The following is an 18,405-nucleotide window of genomic DNA, read 5'->3' on the forward strand; positions in this document are numbered from 1 at the left end:
CACAGCACAGACTCTAAAAGGCCCAGCATCCCCCAGGTTACATCTGAAGGATATAAGCCTTTTCATCTTTCTATACCTTAAAACAACCATTTGTAAAATCACAGTTTGGAGTAACCCTGGCCAATGAATTGCACCTCCAGGAATTTCCTTTGATTCACACAATAGAATTTGAGAAGGGACTAATGCAAACCTTTTTATTTAGGGTGTATTCATCATTATTTAAATATCAATACAGTTTTGGCCATAGTTACCAAGAGTTCCCAGTACCTGGAGAAAAGAAAATGTAGCCACATGCTTGGCTATGTTCAGAGCTTTAGCAAGCCTCTCCCTCTCTTAGCTGAACATGCAGGGTAGTATGTGTCAGTACAATCTAATAAATACAAAACAAAGCAAATGTCCAAAGAGTTGTTTCTCTGTGGGCCTGGATGTGCCTGCTGGAGATGCACAGCCTCCTCCTGCCATGTCAAAACCCTGATGTGAGAACTGCTGTCTGGTCTGGGATGCAGCGTGAGGAATACACAGCTGTCAGAGCAGCACCATCCAACTAAGGAGAGACCAAGGGCCAGGGGAGCGTGATGGCTGGTGCTGCAGCCCAAGATAGTGAGGCCTACACTGATTTCTTGTGCCTCAAACTGCAGGTCAGCATCAGTCCCACAGCCACAGCACAAGCCACGTCTGACTGCATTGAAAAAGTAAGCTGCCTTCTGGCAAAGCAGCAATGAGACTGACACGTTCCTCCTTCCACCTTCAGGAAAAAAATAGTGTGTCATACTACTACTGAAACAGAAACTCACATAAATAACATTTTCTCAAGTGCTCCCAAGCAAAGCCTTTCCTCCCCAGCTGTCGTGGTTGTGGTCCTGTTCTCTCACACAAACTGCTCCATGCAAGCCAGGACAGGCAGAGCTGAGTCAGCAACACACACCTGTCAGTCTGGGAGAGAAGTAGCATGTTTCTGTTCTGCTCAGCTACAGTATTTAACCTGGGGGCATGAAGGACACAATTAATCATATAGGAAATAATGAACCTCCCCTCAAAATACTAGCTCTGTACAGCTGCAGGCCAGCATGAAGTAGGTGCCAACGTGGCTGTGGCAACCGAGGGATGCTGCTTGCCTGCAAAGTCTGGGTCTCCCTTCAGGAAAGAGGAGGAACTCTTACCATGTCAGAAGGCTGTAATGCAGCACAGCCTGAGTTCTGAGGAAACACTACTGAGACACTTGGAAGCTATATGAACAGTTAAGGACCAGAGCAGGTCCTTTCCACCTAAGCTGCTGCTGATCAGGAAGGGGAGACTGCAGTCCCCAATGCTTCCCTTGGCTTTCCCCTGCCCTGCTCCTTGCTCAGTGTCACTCCACAAGCCTGGTGCCTGGGTGGCAGGGCTGGGCCTGGAGCTGTGCCCACCCAGGGCTTGCAGGGCTGGCCAGAAGCACAGTGGGCACACCGTGGCTGCTCCCAGCTCCCTGTCAGGCACAGGCCGCGCAGCTCCCACACCGGGGCAGGCAGAGGAGGGTTTGCTACACAAACTGAGCCTGGCTTGGGTTACAAATGCTGGCTGCTGCATGACATGAGATATGACTGGGACATTAGACAGCTACTGGAGACAGCTCTGCTGCTTCATGCCAATGAATGCTTTTGCTGCGAGAGCCCAGCCCGCTGCTGCAGGCTGCAGGCTCAGGCGCACTGAGACACCACGTTGGAGTTGCAGTCTAAGCTGTGAGTGTGGCTTCTTTTGCAATTTTCAGGCCCACAGCCAGCACCAGGGGGACTGATCAAGTCCAGATAGTAAGGGGACTTGAGGAAACGGCGGTAAGAATCCTTTTCCATCAGGGTGAAGATTTTCCTCTGAGCCTCATCAAAGCAGGACAGTGTGGGCTCCAGCATGTTGTGGCTTGTCTTCTCCCGTGTGCATGAATCCAAGTTCACCTGTGGGCCAAAGGGACAGCTTAAGTAGAATCTGTCCCAGCAGTGGTTAGCACAGGTAAGGGAAGATCTAAGTGTCTCTTCACCGGGTGTGCTCAAGCTATCCTTAAGGGACAGGGGTCTGAATGGCCATTGAACATCCTGCAGCCTTGGCAGAGCCTGTGCAGCTGGGTACCAAGGCATCTGTGCTGCCAGATGAACTGCCAGAGGACACTGACACATATCCCCCCCAGGATACAGCCAGCCAGGAAACTCAAGCAACTACAAGGAAGCAGATGGGACACTGGGAAGCACCATCCTCTCAGGCTTCTCCCATCTGAGCATTCATGTGGGATGGCCACATGAATACAAAAGCAATACAAATAATACCAGAAGCAGAGAAGCAGCACCCTTCAACTCTTGTGAAACTACTGATTACTTCCCTGTGCAGCTGGCCTAGTTCAGAATTTAGGGAGACCCTTTTGCTCAAGAAATGTTCTGTGCACGTACCTCTTTTGTTGCCTGCACCGAGATGAATTCATCGTAGATCTTTCTGGCTTTGGGGCTGAGCTTGGCTGGTGACTTGGTTTTCTTGTAGTCCTCACAGCTGACCCAGAACTCGATGTTTTCCTCACTGTACTCAGATTTGAGAAAAGCACGGAAAGCAGCCAGTCCTCCTACAGATTGTTTAGAGGAAAACAAGTGAGCTGAGAGTGGTGGCTCCTGGACAGTCATACTCGTGCCTTAGGAAACAACAGTTCTGGGTTCTCCTTGCTAGAGCTCAATGAGCAGCTCCCCTGGGGCTGGTGGTGGCTCAGGAGGCTGGAAGGCAGACAGGCCCCATGGGGATGTAACACAGGGGCCCTCAGCTGTCTCCTCCCCCACTGTGACCTGCAGTGGCTCAGCCAGGAGAACACAAGCAACTCATGTGCTCCCAAGAGTCCCCGAGGAGACAGCCAGCACACACCACAGAATCTCAGGCCATGGGAACAACACAAAGGAAACATCAGTGTAGCCTGGAAACGAGGGGAAGACAAAGTCTCCCATGGGCTCATCTGCAAACAATTTCTTCACATTTTGGTTCCTGTTTAACCCACTGTTAGCTGCGTGCTGCACTCTTGCCCTCCCCTTGCAGAGAAGTTGCACCAGTTCCCTTAATAAAAGGGACAGCTCAGCAGCAGGTCAAAGTCCCCTTCATGATACATTGGGATTATCCCTTGGATCTGACCAAGAGGAGCCCTCACCACCCCTTCCCAGAGGCCTGTGTGGCCAAAGGAGCTGCTGTGGGCTGCAACTAGATGTGTGCTCAAAAGTCCCATGCCCCCTCCAGGCATTGCTCACAGCACACATGCTCTGCAGGCAGCAGAAGGGCTCCCTTTACTTACTGTCATGATTGATCAAGTTTTCCAAAGAGTCTGCCCACTTTTTGACCTCCTCTTGACTAACCCTGAAGGGAGACAAAGGGAGAAACTTAAGGAAGGGGAGTAAAGAAAGAACAAATGTGTCTTTTTCTTCAGCACCACCAGAAACTCTTTCTCCAACTGCTGTAAGGACATCCACGAGACACCAAGAGGAAGATGTCTGTTTTACAGAGACTCCTGGGGATCCCAGAGCTGATCTACAGACATTCTGGTTTGCAATCCCCATCACCAACTTTGGGCTGGAAAGGAATTGCTGGGGACCTTGCATTTATTTCATAGCTGTCTGCATCTCTTTGTGGGGCACAAACCTGGAATCACTCTTACAGGTCCTATCTGTGAACTGCAAAGGGCTGGTTACTTTAACCTGCCAAGGGACCAGTTGGTCTTCAAGATCTACTTGGACATGCTCCTATGCGACCTGATCAAGGTGAACCTGCTCTTCAGGGAGGTTGGACCAGATGATCTCTAAAGATCTCTTCCAACCCCTATGATTCTGTGATTCTATGATTCCATGATTCTATGATTCTATGAATGTGGCAACTAGAAACACGTGGGGAACATGGGAACACATCCTGCATTCATTTACCCTACCATACTAGAACATCCTAAGGCTCATCTGTTCCAGGAGCATACCTTTTGGCCTTTGGAGTCCTCCTTGGAGAGGACATCATCTGCTTGTGCCTCAGTGAGCACAGCCATACCCTGCTGGGCTGCTCTTTGGGTTTTTTTTTTGTGCCAGTATCTCTGTGCAGCTGTGTGGACCATTGCACAAGTCCAACTCAAAGAGCCAGTGCTGCTGATTCTGTGATGTGCCAAGTGGCACTGGGTCTAGTGATGGCATTATTCCCCTCTCAGGAGACTGCACAAGTCTGTCCATGTGCACATGCATATTGAATCACAGAAGTGTTAGCAGAAAGGAACCTCTAGTTCAACCTTCTTCATGGAAAGGGACTATCCATACCTGAGGACTATAGCTACACTAAATTCATTCCAGGAGTTACTGGGAAGCAGCAGCAGAAATGCTACTGAAGTTTATTCCAGGGAAGGAGCAATCAACATGTTGCAGCCAGCCTGGGCTTAACTACATGGCAGCAGCTGCTCTTACCTCTGGCTTGAAGATGTTTTCTCCTTCTTGCCTTGGGAAGAGCTGTAGTCACAGGAGTCTGACTTCTGCAGCAGGAAGCCCAGACGATGCTTCATGTCTTTGGCACTGGAAGAAACAATTCAAGGAGAAGATGAAGCTGATACATCACAGGTCCCTCTGCATCCTCCTCACCCACAATCAACTCCTTCAGCCTTACTCAGTGCCACAAAGGCAGATCACTGCTAGTGGTTCCAGTGCTGCCCTTCCACTCCTCACATCATGCACATTCTGTTGCTACACAAATAGAACAAAGTCAAAGGAGCCATTTTCTTGCTGAGAAGGTCATCAGCCTGGAGGCAGGGCTGGCAAAGAGGGAGAAGCTGCTCTTTTCCTGCTGTTTGTTTACAGGTAAAATAGTGTGATAGAAAGGCATCACTGTGCTGTATGCAAATATGTCTTTTCTCCTTGAACTAATTTGCCCAGCTACCATTGTCTGGTTCTTATAGAATCATAGAATCACAGAATGTTAGGGTTGGAAGGGACCTTTAGCGATCATCTAGTCCAACCCCCCTGCAGAAGCAGGGTCACCTACATCAGGTTGCATAGGAACATGTCCTGGCGGGTCTTGAAGACCTCAAAGAAGGAGACTTCACAACCCCTCTGGGCAGCCTGTGCCAGGGCTCCCTCACCTCACATTGAAAGAGTTTTTTCTTATGCTCTCACGAATGCTTCCTGCTGCCTTTGCCATCTCCCCACTTCATCACCCACCTACAGGGACTGCAAGGCCACTCCACCATGAGGACACAGAGGGATGGGGAGGAAGCTAAGGGCTCAGAGCAAGACAGTGAGGTGACATCAGGGGTTGAGCCAGGAGCTTCACCACAACCAGCCCACGCTGACTGCAACCTACTCCCTTGCTACACAGCAAGTTCCTCCAAGGACACATGCTTCATTTTGTTCAACACATGCTTCATGTTGTTCTGCTTTCCAGCATGCTTGGGACAATCATTGCCTGGCAGCAGCATCTAGATATGCAGCTGGTGGTGGCCTCAGCATCTCTCTGGATTTCTTTTCAGGTTAAGAAGGGAGCAGGTGAATGAGTCCTGCGTGCTCAGGGCTCGAGCTCTGCCCTGCTGCAGGAGACAATGATAACGTAAGCAGGAAATTCTTCTCCTGCTCTTCAGGTCAGAGACTGGAAAAGAACAAGCGGTTGTGCCAAAGGGTTGAGCTCTGGTTTCTGCTCTTTGCTCCAGTCACAGCCCCTTCTCAGCCATCCTGGCCATCTCTTGTCTCCCTGCTTGCCTGGGCTCATAAACAACTTCCTCACCAACCCCAGCAGCGGGGTGAGAGCCAGGCAGACCCAGTGCTGCCCCAGGTGTTCCCCTGTCACACTGCCCACCCCTGAGACAGCCCAGGGCTGCAGAAAACAAGGCACTGCTGCTTGCAGCAAGTCCTGCAGCTTTCTGGGAGAGAGAGATGTTCTGAGGGATCCAGAAAAGGTGGTTAAAAGGTGTCAATTTTCATTTTCTTTGCATCTTTTTTCTTTCCACCCCCAATCAAATATTCCTGCAAACGGCCAGGAATAGTGGAAATATTTTCCCGTCTCCTTTTCAGTACTTGCTTTTAATTTCAGCATCAGCAGAGAGCTTTTGGGAGCAGGCCGAATCTCAGTTTGTGTTGTCCCAAGCCTCTCCCATGGCACAGCCCCGGACAGCAGCCTCAGGAGTGCCCAGAAAGGTAACGCTGTGCCAGCAGAGAGTTTGCACGGGCTGGATGAGCAGCGAGTTTTGTTGGGGTTGGTGCCATTTTGGGGAGCTTAGCCACCTTGCTGCGGGGTCTCCAGGCCCCACAGGACCTGAAGGGGAGTGCCACCCCTCCAGGTGGAGTGGCACCCCTCCCTGCTGCGGACATAGAGACGGCTAGTGCTGGGCTGTGTGGCAGCCGGGGGCTGCGTGCGGGTGCTCAGGCTGGGCTCTGCCAGCGCGGAGTGCCTGGCCGGCACCACACACAGGGATGCGGCCGGACCCCGCGGCGGGGGCACCGCACCGCGGGGCCACGGGCAGCCCCACGGCCCCGGGGGCACAGCCCGGCACGGCCGGTCGCCATCGCCCCACGGCCCCGGGGGCACAGCCCGGCATGGCCACTCGCCATCGCCCCACGGCCGGGACACGGCTGCAGCCGCACGCAGAGGTGCGGGGCCCGGCGCTGCCCGCATCCCTCCCTGCATCCCTCCTGCCCGACGAGTCTCCGCTCCCGCCGGGCTGCGTCTCTGCATTTGGGATGCGTCTGGGAGAACGATGCTAAGGGTTTTTTTTGCTATGCATCTGCTTTCATTCTCCGTCAAAAAAAAAAAAAATCGAGAGCAGAAAATGTAGCAGAGCAAGGATTCAAAGCAGAAAGGGGTGCAAAGCTTGCGGCAGAGTCAGATGACAGGAATATCATCACAGAACAATGCACAGAGCTGCTCGTTTTGCTGATGGGAAGGATGGATTTCGAATCCCCACAGCTCCGTACAAAATCCTTCTGCAGTTCTGTTTCTAACACAAACAAGAATAAGAAAAAGCCTGTAAACAATCATTTGTGTCTAATCTTAGAAAAACATGAGCGCTGAATCTGCCACTCCAGCTCCAGACACAATGTGATACATCAGCGTTATCTCCGAGTCTAACACCACCGTGAACAGACGCTCAGCAATAAACAGTACCTTTTTAAGCAAGTGGCTGGCAGGGCAGCGAGTCCCTTGCACATCTTGCTGGCGAGGTCGGCTCAGTATTCCAGGAAAAACGAGGAGGCAGGAGGCGGCGGCTGCGAGCGGGTCCCTCGCTGCCTGCACAACTCGCTCCGGTCTCAGGCAGCTGAGCTGCCTCTGCTCTGTTTTATAGCCGAGCCCCGGCAGCCCAGCAGCGCTGAGTGACCCAGTCAGGAGTCAGCTCGGCGGCAGCACCCGTCCCCTTTTTGCCCACCCAAGAGAAAGGGGGTGACGTATAAGCCAAGACAAAGGAGTGATTGGGATTGAAAACCTTACCAGAAATGAAACTCGCTGTCTGGACGCAGAGGTGGATTCTTTTAAAAGGATGGGAAAAGCTTCGGGGGCTTTCCTCTATTGCAAAAGGTAGAACGGTGCAGATAAAAGCTGGAGATTTTCTGAGGGGCGTAGACAGCAAAAAGGGCCAGGGAATCAGTTCTGAGGAGTAAGATGAGTTTGGTTGGTTCCTCTCTTCATTTCCCCCATCTGTTTAAAGCAACCTAGGGAAAAAAAACCCCAAAGGACAAGAATTTTAAACACAGAAGGTTCCTGTAATCCCAACAAATGCAGAAAGGAAAGAAGAATGTAAATTCACCAGGCAACTACCCAGGCAGATGAGACTGTCCTCTTTTATTCTAGGGGCATGTAGATATATGCCTGTGGTGAGGCTGAATAACAACAAGCTCTGAGGGACATAACACTGTTGAATTATAAACTGTGTGTGCCCACACAAGTATTTGGCCACAGCTTATGTACAAGTGCAGGAAAAAGAAAGATAGGAGGCTGACAACACCTCAGATCTCTGGGTATGACTGCAATGCCACTTGCACTTGTCCCTAAGCAAAAGCTAGACCTTGAGTCTTGGGAGTCCTTGAGTCACCAAGGGAAGGTGATTAATTGAATCAATAGGCGTAACTGTGCCTGCCCTGAGAGGACTTTGTGACAGCATTGGGGCTACTCTGTGCTAAAGGATGAACTTGTGAAATACCTGGCTGTGGGGATGTTTGGTGGGAACTGCAATGCCTGGCTCTGCTGTAGCCTCCAGGGAGAGCAGAATAACTTGTCCACAGCCCTTGGAGGGTGCAAAAGGCAGTTGCCCCTCTGGAGGGAGAGAACTGACTGATAATTTACTGAGTTGTGGCTCAGCACAGCCTGTACCATCATTGGAAAGGAGAGGAAAGCTTTGGGCAGATGGGTATGCATATGGTCTGCTGCATTTCAAGGATTGGTCCTGCTGTGAAATAAAGAAGCTTCAGTTTAGCAGCAGGCTGTCTGCCCACACTCCCCACTGCTGTGCTCCCTCTCCACAGAAACCTTTAAACGCTTTGCCCACGACCTGTAGAAGTTGCAGGGTGAGCTTTGCCTTCATGTGTTTCTAGAGCCTACAGCCAGCAACACAGAAACCCCAAATCCTAGACCAGTTTACCTGCCTTGGCATATTGCATCCTCTCAGATCATTAGGTGAGCTGAAGGTCGATGCTCTACTTTAAAATGCTTTTGTAACAATGTGCCTGTCTTGTTGCCAAACCTGAGGCAACTTGCCTGCAAGTCCTGCACCATTTGGACTAAAAACCATCTCCAGTGCAGTGTAAACCTTTGCCCAAGTGAACCCCCTTTGTGTTTCCAGTGTTGGTGAGCTGACAGCACTTGTGTGGATCTGTAGGAAGTGACCGAGTCGGTGCCAAAGCTCTCTGGTATCCTCTGTTTGAGGAGGAGAAAAGCCAAAGGGCAGAATGTGTCTGATGGGAAAAAGTAATTGCTTGTTAATATGTAAGTAATTTAATTTTAATCTCAAACCTGTGAAACATTACTGCTTTTTGGGTGAGACTGCAGCACGTTCATTCAAGCAATTCAAGAGCTCAGCTGGCTGACACAATCGAGGTGTGTGCAAGCTCTAACCCTGGCAGCCAGAGCCTGACCTCCTGGCTCAGGAGGGTCCCAAGGGCTGCTTGCTGGGGCAGGGAACCTCTGCACAGAACACAGAAATTCTGCAGTTTCTCTGCGAGCTGACATGGGATTGTAAACACATTTGCTGCATGGCTCTCCTGACACTCAACAACACACACGCTGGTGTTGTCACCAGCAAGTGACAAGCTGGGCATTCCCCAACTTCTGTGTGAGCAGGCTGTAAGAGGAAATTTCTAATGGTGCCATCTCAACAGCTAGCCCAAAGAGCTTTGCAATTAAAACTGTCCTCCCTGGACTGGGTAATGCAGACTCCTAGAACTGCTGCAGGGGAAATTTCCCTTTTCCAAGTTCATTAGCACAGGCTGGTTGTGAGTGGCCCCACGTGAGGAGTTTGGATTTGCCTACTGTTGCTCCTCTAAGCCGTGCTTCCCAGCTGCTGCAGTTTAATATCCTCTTAGCTGCTCCAGCTGCTCCCCAATCAAAAGTACTCTCTTCTACCTCTTACCTTTCACAGTTGGGCCTCTTCTCCCAAGGCACAGACTGTGCTGTTCTCAACACCAAAACCACGTCCTCCTCTCTGCCACTTGGAGAAGTGACAGTTCACACCACTTTTTTATGCCTGTCACATCCTCCCTGGCTCACTTCACCTGTGGCATGGAGAAAGCAGCAGTGAGGATGGGCTGGGGGTGCAGGGCTGGGGTTGGGTGGTTCCTGGCCCATACAGCTTTTGGCTCTAGTGTATTGCCCAGGGGACTACAGGAGACAGCATGATAATAAACCTCTGTGAGTCCCACTGTGGCATCCCTCATCCCGCACACACTTGTCTCTACCACCTCCCCAGGCAGCTGGAGACAAGGCTAAGAAACAGAGCCTTTCCTCCTCCATCACTGCCGGGGAAACACACCATGGGCCTGTGTCATCCTGCACAGGAGCGTAGATGGGATGTCACCCTGGGCTGAGCCCCAGCCAGGCACAGGTGATGGGAGGGGGTGAGGGGGCTGGGGAAACTGGCTGCTGCTTTGGTGGTCAGTGCTAAGGGCACCTTCTCTGGGCTGGGTCCCTCCTGGCAGCACAGGGGTGTCCTGCCCTGTCCCTTCCCAGCTCGGAGCAGCGTGCTGTGGGATGCAAGAGTGCACAGGGAAGGCGGCAGCTTTGTGTTACTGGGAACAGAGCAGGGCATGACATGGGACATGCTGCCGGGCCAGAGCCTCTGCTGTCACTGTTGCCTTTCCTAGTCTGCCTCACAGAGGCCAACAACTGCCCACTTTTCCTCTGCTTCATGTCTCACAGAGCCAGCCAGGTGGGAATGGGCTAGCAGATCCCCCGGGTGCACAGGGGGACACAGGGCAGAGCATTGCCCATCCTTCTCATGGGCACCCCCCTCCCAATACATGTCTGGTCACCATACAATGGTGAGGAACCAGAGCAACTCCCACACTCCTGAGAAGCACTAAGCAGGGTGGCATAGAGCTCCAAGAGCCCTGTGTGAGCCCAGTGCCCATGGGAACTCCCCAATTTCCTTCTCCCATACCCTAACCCTAAGCACTCTGCACAAAATCCCTTCCAGTGCAACCCCCCTGTGTTGATTCCTTCCTCAGTATTAGTGGGTAGGATTTCCTGCCAGCAATGAGGGCTGCATCTCCTCCACATCTGTGTATGCTTTAATTGAATTATGGCTAATAAGCTGGGAGCAGAAGGCCCTGGAAGCACCATTTGGGTCTGAGTTTGGATGAATCAGCTCAGCACGTGCCTGTGCCTGACACTGGATGCAGCCATGTTTCCTGTCCCAGGGCACTGACTATGGCCTGACCTCACTAAAAGACACATTGAGACGCCACGCTTGTCCCCATAGGGTCCCCCCAGCCCGTACTGGGATTCCCAGAAGCTCTGTCCCACAGCCCAGCCTGAGGAAATCATCCTTTCCCATGTCCCTGCAATGCGCCGCCTGACTTCACGTGTGACCACAGCCACGGCCCTCGCAGCCAGCCTCCAGAGGCAGAGAGCATCTCCTCCCAAATTAGCCCAGTCAAAAGGGATGACTCACCATTCTGTGCTGCTCACACAGAACCCTTCTCCAGTGGCTGTACCTCCAAGGGTGACCCACTCACCATCCTGCTGCTCTTGGATGAACTTTGAAAGGCAAAGCAGCTTTGGTTTGTTGTTGCAGTTTCCCGCTGGGCCTGAACCTCTCAGAAGTGATGCTCTGTAAGCATTAACACATTCATTTAGCATGCTACAATTAATCAACCTAACATACAACCTACACAGTTTTTCCTCAGGTGTTTTCTACTTACACAGAATCACAGAATCTCAAGGGCTGGAGGGGACCTCAAAAGCTCATCCAGTGCAACCCCCTGCCAGAGCAGGACCACCTAGAGCAGGTCACACAGGAACTCATCCAGGTGGGTTTGGAATGTCTCCAGAGAAGGAGACTCCTCAGCCCATCTGAGCATCTGAACAGGGAAGAAATTCTTCCTTGTATTTCTCTGGAACCTCTTCTGTTCCAGTTTGTACCTGTTACCCCTTTTCCTGGCTCCATCCTCCTTCCATATGCATCTACAACATCAGTGGATTTTTCTTGCTTCCATGTGCCTGGAAGTTCCTGATAATTTTGGGGGATTTGGCTGGGGTTTTTCTTTGCTTCAGTCCTTAGTTTTTGGGCTGCCTACTTCTCCCCTTACTGCCCAGAAAAAAAGATATCATCTTGTATGAAAGGAAGAATTTTGTTTAGCACAAATGGACTTTTTTTTCCCCCCCCTCCTGGTTTGAGTCTGCTAATGAAATAAATGGGGTTTATTTGTCTGGCTGTTGTTTGTGGGTGTCAGACAACAGAAAAAGCTATCATCAGAGTAATTTGCCTTCTCATTTCCCAAATCTCTGTCTCAGCATCCATCTTGATTAACAGCCCCTTAAATATTTCCTCTCAATCACTAAGAAAATTCTGAATAACACTGGACCACAAACCAAGCCAACATACGCCTGTTCACTGATGCTTTCCCAACACTGAGCCTGCTTTGAAATGTCTCTACTGTTAGCCACTTTTCCTCCATTCAACATGGACTTTATGGCATTTTAAGCCAAATATCGACAGCAAGTCCTATTCATTTATAAATCTATCTCACTGCCTCAGCTCCCTTGTAAGAGCACTATTAAGCTCATTAGAAAACATCTATCTTTCCATTAAATCACGTCACCTGGTATCAATTATATCAGCACCTTCTCAAACCAGCCTGCTGTTGTCTGTACTGACACGTTGCTGAGCACTGAACAAAATGTTAATAGCTCTGTGACTATGTAGCTCACCCCCTCTTAGACTGTGGCTTTCTTCCAGTCTCCTGTTAGTCTAAAATGCATGAAAAAGGACCACTCTCTGTCCTGAGAACTCTTTGGCTTATTCCTCCAAGAATCTTAGTGCAAGCTGGTTGCAGTAGAGTGATACAAAGCTGTGTGGATAGTCCTGGGGCTATGCAGCCACCAGGCAGGGACTCACTTGCTGGTCTTTTGCAAGAGACTGGGAGCAGATGCTTGTGTTGTGTCCCAGCTCTGCCTGTAGCTCCTCTGGAAGTCTCCCAGTGCCAGACCCCAGTGCTGCCATTGCTCTTTCCGTCCCTGAAATGTGCCTGGGAGCGTGAGGCAAGCTGGTTTTGTCCTGCCTATGTGCTTCCAGCCTCTCCTCAGCCCACGCAGCCTGGCTGAGGCACAGCACCTGAGAGCTGGGAGCTGTTGGTGGCTCTGATCAGACACGCCACAGACTGACGGCTCACAGGGAACCGTTTCACTCTTAACAACCCTCTCTAAGGATTTTCAGTGCATATTTTGACCTGATATAGTGTAACATGAATTTAGCTGCTGTTGATTTAAACACACAACTCCATGTTCCTTCGTGTTCTGCACCACAAGCTGTTTGCACTTGCTATTTGAAGCTTACTGGGAGATCCCCTACTGAGGCACGAGCTGTGATGGGTGATGGTGGGACAGCTCAGATTGTCCCCTGTTGGCTCATCACTGTCTTAGTTTGCACATTCCTCACCTGGAGACCTCTCACTCATGGGCCCATTGCTTCGCCTGACTGTGCCCTGAGGTACAGAGGAGGAGAAGGAGGCATAAAGGGAGGCAGGGAGAGGGTTGATGCGTCAGAAATTAAGAAGCCTTTATGTACAGTGTGCAACATAACCCCTTCTCATGCCTTCTGCACGTTAGCAACCCAGCTGTGCAGTGAATTGTTTTCCACAGCTCTAAAAAACGCAACTGTTTAATGTGATCGAGCTATCTTCTGCCTAGACAATTACTAGAGGATATGAAGTTACAGGCTGCAAGGCTAAATCTTTCATCACTGCAGATCCAGTGAGATCTTCTGCCTTAACCTTAGGTGGACCTTTCCTCCTTGCTTCCCTCTTATCTTTCCAGTGGCAGCTGAGCAGGATTAGAGCTGCCATACCACAAGGGCCCATGCCAGAGAACAAAGGCTAGAGCTTCATTCAGAAGTGCAAAACCCAGGGGACATTTTGTCAGTGAGGTCATGGCTCAGCATCCAAAGCCCGTTATTTACTGCTCTGGTCACAGTTTACTTGTTTAATTCTCTGAGCCTGCTTATAAAAGACAGCTTAGAAGCAGCAAGCATCTGTCAATGCCTGTCTCAAGAGTATGACAGTTATTTAAAGGGTGATGTCTGACAAGTCTGTGCATGAGGTTGTAGAGCATTCATGATTGCAGGCTAAAGAAACACAAAAGCAAGGACAAGCACCTGCAGCAGAGAAACAGCATCCATTCAAACACCCTATGTGATGCCAGCCTGCTGCATACAATGGCTGAGCTGACTCTAGGCAGAAGTAAATGTTCTTGATGTGGCAGCCCCAGCTCGAAGGTGGCAGGTATTCAAGGCATTAGTCAGACCTGACTTGCAGCTAATTTTGGAATCACAAAAAGGAAGCAGCAAAATGAAACCAGCTGATCCTAGCTTGAAGTTCCTCGATCTGTGTCTGGGAGGCAAACTGGACAGAATGAAACTACAAGTGGCAAACATTCAATGTAGCAAGAGCATGGAGCTGCTCCACTGGGCAGGAGTCATTGCTGCAGAGGCTGATTGCACAGGAGTGCATGCAGTATAGAGCAGACTTGTGAGGGCTCCTGGAGAACAATCACTGCTGGGTGAGCATTCCTTGGCCAAGACCTCTTGCAGTTTAAAATTCATGTTGCAGCAGTGCTGAAAACCTGAGCAGACCTGAGCTTCACTGTGCCCCAGAGGAAGAACAAACAACCAAAAAGAGAGGGCTGTGAGCAAAATCTGTGGCACATGGTACATGGCTGTGCTCTGCAGCTGGTGCTCACAGCCTCATGCTGAGACTGGCAACATTTAATGCTTCATCATTTAGAAATTTCTGCTTTTCCCTAGCAAGAAATAAACGCTCCATGTTGTTACATTTCATCCTTCTGAACTGCTCAGCGGGATGCACATGACTGAGATCTTACTGTCTCTTCTGAAACCATGTTTGCCTGTCTTTCTGGTTCTCTGGATGCAGGCTGGACGCTAAAGACTGCAATTACTGGCTCAGCAGGTGAGACTCCTGCAAGCTGCTATCCCAAGGCACATTTATGCTTTGGTGTTTCAGCTAGAAATGAGTTTCAATATAGAAGAAAAAACACATGAGCTTCCGCACTTGTTTTCAATCAAGCCTCCAGCATCCGTAACTGGCTCATCTAACAGAGGATCACTTGGGTCACACAGGAATCTGACCAACACCCATTGCAGCAATCCTTAAATGTCATCCACAGAGGACTTGTGGGTGGCAGAGGATATAATGCAAAAATCAAAAGAGATACCGTGTTGGATAACCTCAGAGACAGATCCACAAAGGTACATAATGGACTTGGGCTTTCTGAGATCAAGTATGATCAGATGCAGGGTACTGTTTCTGATCACTAGAGAAGCAAGCTAGCTCTAAAGACAAGCATGGCTCTGAAAGGAGTTATATTGTTCAGAATCATCACAGTATAAATTGGCTGCCAGCACCTACAAAGTGCTTCTTATACCATAAACACAGAGTATTTTTCTTATTTATGCATCCTAAGAAAAGACAAGCCTCTGGTGAGGGCAGCGCTGACAAATTGTGTTTCCCATCACGTGAAATTATGCTGCAGTCTCAGTTAGTCCAGCTAAACTTCATCCAGGAAACCCTCACAGGAGATTGCCACTCACACTTTCGTGAGCTTGTCTCACCTGGAAATGATTGCCAGGCACAGCCCCGGGTTTGTTACACAGAGCACTAGATGCTCATAAAAATGCTCGATATCCTATCAGCCAGCAAATCCTCCTGGGCATGGCTTGTCCCCTCCCTCTGTCACTGAGATGAGCCTCATGCCCTGACCGCACTGCACTTTGCATTCACCTCTGCTCCCTGAGACGTGCTCTAACTCTTTGGCTGCCAGCACACCCCAGCTGTATTCCTCCCTTGCCTTGTGAACACCAGCGTCTTGGGGTGCCTGTGGAGGGAAGGCCAGGCTGGGGAATAAGATGGAGCCACGCTGGCCAGAAAAGGGAAAGGCTGAAGTCGTGAGAGCTGCAAGGGAGAAAAGTAGTCAGTGATATAGAGAGGGGGCAGGAAGCTGCATAATGAGAGGCCCCAGAGATGAGCCGTGGGAAGGAGGAGGACACGTCCCACGGCAGCTAGACAAGACAGCTCTTGGGAACAGTGACCAGCAGCCAAGGGTCTCCAGGGACATTGCACTGTCTCTGGAGGGAGCATGTGCATGTGCTGAGTGGCCTTACTGCCCTGCAAGGGAGGTCACTGAGAGCTGAAAGCAGTGCCCCAGTGCTTTGGGATGGTGCGGTAGGATCTCTAGGGGAGCTGTGCCAGGCACCAGCGTCACCCTTCTCGGCAAATGCCTTTATTGTTATTTTGTGATTCAGATTTGTAATGGAGAATCACTTACGCTCTGAGTAAGAGCAGCTAAAAATAGTCTTGATAGAACAAAGATGAGAGATGAATTTACAAAGTAGAGCAAGAAAGCCCAGAAGCCCCTCACAGTCATTATATGCTCCCACAGCTTTTGTCTGTGCTTTCAGCAGAAAATGCTCTTGCTGTTTGTTAGGCAAGGAAGGAAATTGCCTAAGACAGTGATAGATGCTTCATATTGCAGTGATTTCTTTTTGACACCTCTCCCTTCAACATGCTTCACTGCTATCCACCTTGTAACTCTGCGTCCTTCACCAAAACTGATTAGGTTTAGCTGCCAGCAGTGCATCTGGTAAGCAATAGCATCAAGTCTTGCACTAGAAGAAACAGACTGATTGTCTTGTTTCCCCACTCAGCATCAAGCTCCAATGAGGCACTTCTTCCTTTGTCAGAGACAGACACTACCAGAAAGACACAGGTCCACACTCAATCAGGGTGTTGTGGTTTCTGCCCTGTGTCGGCAGATCTATCCCTTCTGAGGTGGGCTACCACATCTGCAGCTCGGCCTCTGAATGTGCACTGCGGACTTGCAAGAATTTTTAAGCACTTGATGAAAGAAAAACAAAAGGTTCAGGAGGGGAAAGAGCCAAGCGTTCAGGCTACCACAACAGCTAGACCCCTGGAGCTCACACTCCTTTGGATAGTGTGTCAGGTACTCCTAGTTGCAAGGTAGTCCAGCTTCAGAAGGATGGCAGCAGGACACAGAAAGAAACCTATTTGCACCATACTGGACTAGATGCCCAGACACTCCTTGCAAGCCACAGGAGCTCCAAGTTTAAGTCTTAAGAAAAGAGGTCATCTACCCCTCAGAACTCAGCTCTTTGAGCCAAAGGGCCTGGGTGACTCCCTACCCTGGTGCTGGCTCTACCCCCCTCAGCTCAGCACACAGCTCCACACAGGCCTTGAACAATCCCTGCCCTGCTGGGAGGAAGAGGGTAATTTAAACTCTGAATAGTTAAGGAGGCTTTTGGGGGTGTTTACCTCTCCTGTTCTAATAAACTAGGGCTAATAAACAGCTACTTTGCAGTCTGAGCTGTGTTTAGATTGACAGGCAGCTGAGGCAAAACAGGCTCAAAGGCAGTTTGGGAAAGATAAGTTGTGCAGAGAGAGGCGGGGCTCGTCCCTCCCCATAGCCACAATAAAGCGTTTGATGTGTCCCTTCTCTGCTCTTGATCACGTTCCTGCTGCCTCTGTGATTCATATTATGCAACTGATTGACTTTCCAAGATATGAGAACAAAGTGTCTCCTTGCCCTGCTCCCTGATGCGCATTAAATGTGTTAGATTGGAAGGCTGAAGCAGAAACCAAAACAAGCCCTCAAGCCTGGTTTCTCTGCTAATCACTAGTGCTCGTATCTGTGTGATGCTGAGAGACTCTGTACTATAGTAGTCTAAAGACACCACCCCAGACTTGCTTCTGTTGGTCTGCAGGGCTGTTCTGGTGCAGGTTTCCAGTGAGTACTTCTGTATCGAGCAAAAAATTGTGTTCCAAGAGGATTTTTCTCTCTGAGGGTTAATGAACAACTCTAGAAGCAGCCTCTGCTCAATGAGACGTGAAGGAGGTAAGCCAGGAGGCACAGGGGCCAGCTGTCTTGCCAGCTGTGTCCCAGTCATGAAAAGTAAAAAAAAAAAAGTCATGGAGAAAGGATTGGGACCAAGGGCATCACCTGCTCAAGCAGTGCCAGAACCTCTGAGAGTGTGGCTCGGAGTACTTCTCAGGAAAGCTCAGCCCAATCCTGCTCAACAACTCACTACCCTAGGGCCAGCATATTCCAGTGTAGCATTTTCAGCCTGGTGCCACATCCCCAGTGTTGATCTGTCAAAAGGACTTTGCACCATGATGCTCACATGAGGAGTGAAGAGGCACTGGTGACAGATGACACTAACATTGTGGACTATCATAGCTGAGGTACATCAACATGATAGTGTTGAGCTTAACGCTTACCCCACTGCATGAAACCTGCTGTTGGCAGGATTCTGCTTCTGTTTTTCCCCATTTTCCTGCAGGCAGCTGTGGATTGCCTTTACTTATGGCTCCTGGATAAGAGGCTGAATCCCATTGTGCTGTTTTACTGCTTTTAAAATTCTCTAATATATGTGCACTTGGTCCAAAACCTCTCAGTCCAGTACAGGGGGCAGGTTGGACTCTGTCAGCAGCAGACACCAAAGTGGGCTCAAATTTTAAAGAAATTAACTCTAAAATCCTGCTTGTCTTTGTTCTGTATGAGTCACACAAAGTAATGTGCAGCAGAGGCTGGAAAGGGAATGGAGACAGCTCTGAGAGAAGAAGGATTACTGTTTTTTTCCTCCTCTTTGATTTTCCTTTCATGTATTGTCTGGAGTTATTCACGAGGGGAAGATATACAATCCCCAGCCTGAGATGTGCAGAACCT

At 50.0% G+C, this 18,405-nt stretch overlaps 1 protein-coding gene across 6 annotated transcripts in view; it reads right to left on the minus strand.

Moving 5' to 3' along the window:
* Positions 1–167: 167 nt before the first annotated feature.
* RGS4 (regulator of G protein signaling 4) overlaps positions 168–18,405 on the minus strand; it is a 146,818-nt gene continuing 128,580 nt past the window's right edge. For 4 of the 6 annotated variants that reach the window (XM_062004099.1, XM_062004101.1, XM_062004100.1 and 1 more), the window contains 7 exons: positions 11,105–11,263; positions 9,566–9,707; positions 7,432–7,652; positions 4,428–4,532; positions 3,287–3,348; positions 2,412–2,578; positions 168–1,925 (listed from right to left, as the gene is read on the minus strand). In XM_062004099.1, the coding sequence (XP_061860083.1) occupies positions 1,674–1,925; positions 2,412–2,578; positions 3,287–3,348; positions 4,428–4,522 (576 nt within the window). In that variant the 5' untranslated portion in view covers positions 4,523–4,532; positions 7,432–7,652; positions 9,566–9,707; positions 11,105–11,263 and the 3' untranslated portion in view covers positions 168–1,673. Of the gene's footprint in view, positions 1,926–2,411; positions 2,579–3,286; positions 3,349–4,427; positions 4,533–7,110; positions 7,243–7,431; positions 7,653–9,565; positions 9,708–11,104; positions 11,264–18,405 lie in introns of those variants that run through there. The other 2 variants (XM_062004098.1, XM_062004103.1) reach the window with 2 other exon arrangements.

Source organism: Colius striatus, chromosome 10 (assembly GCF_028858725.1).
Source record: "Colius striatus isolate bColStr4 chromosome 10, bColStr4.1.hap1, whole genome shotgun sequence".
Classification (NCBI taxonomy): Eukaryota; Metazoa; Chordata; class Aves; order Coliiformes; family Coliidae; genus Colius; species Colius striatus.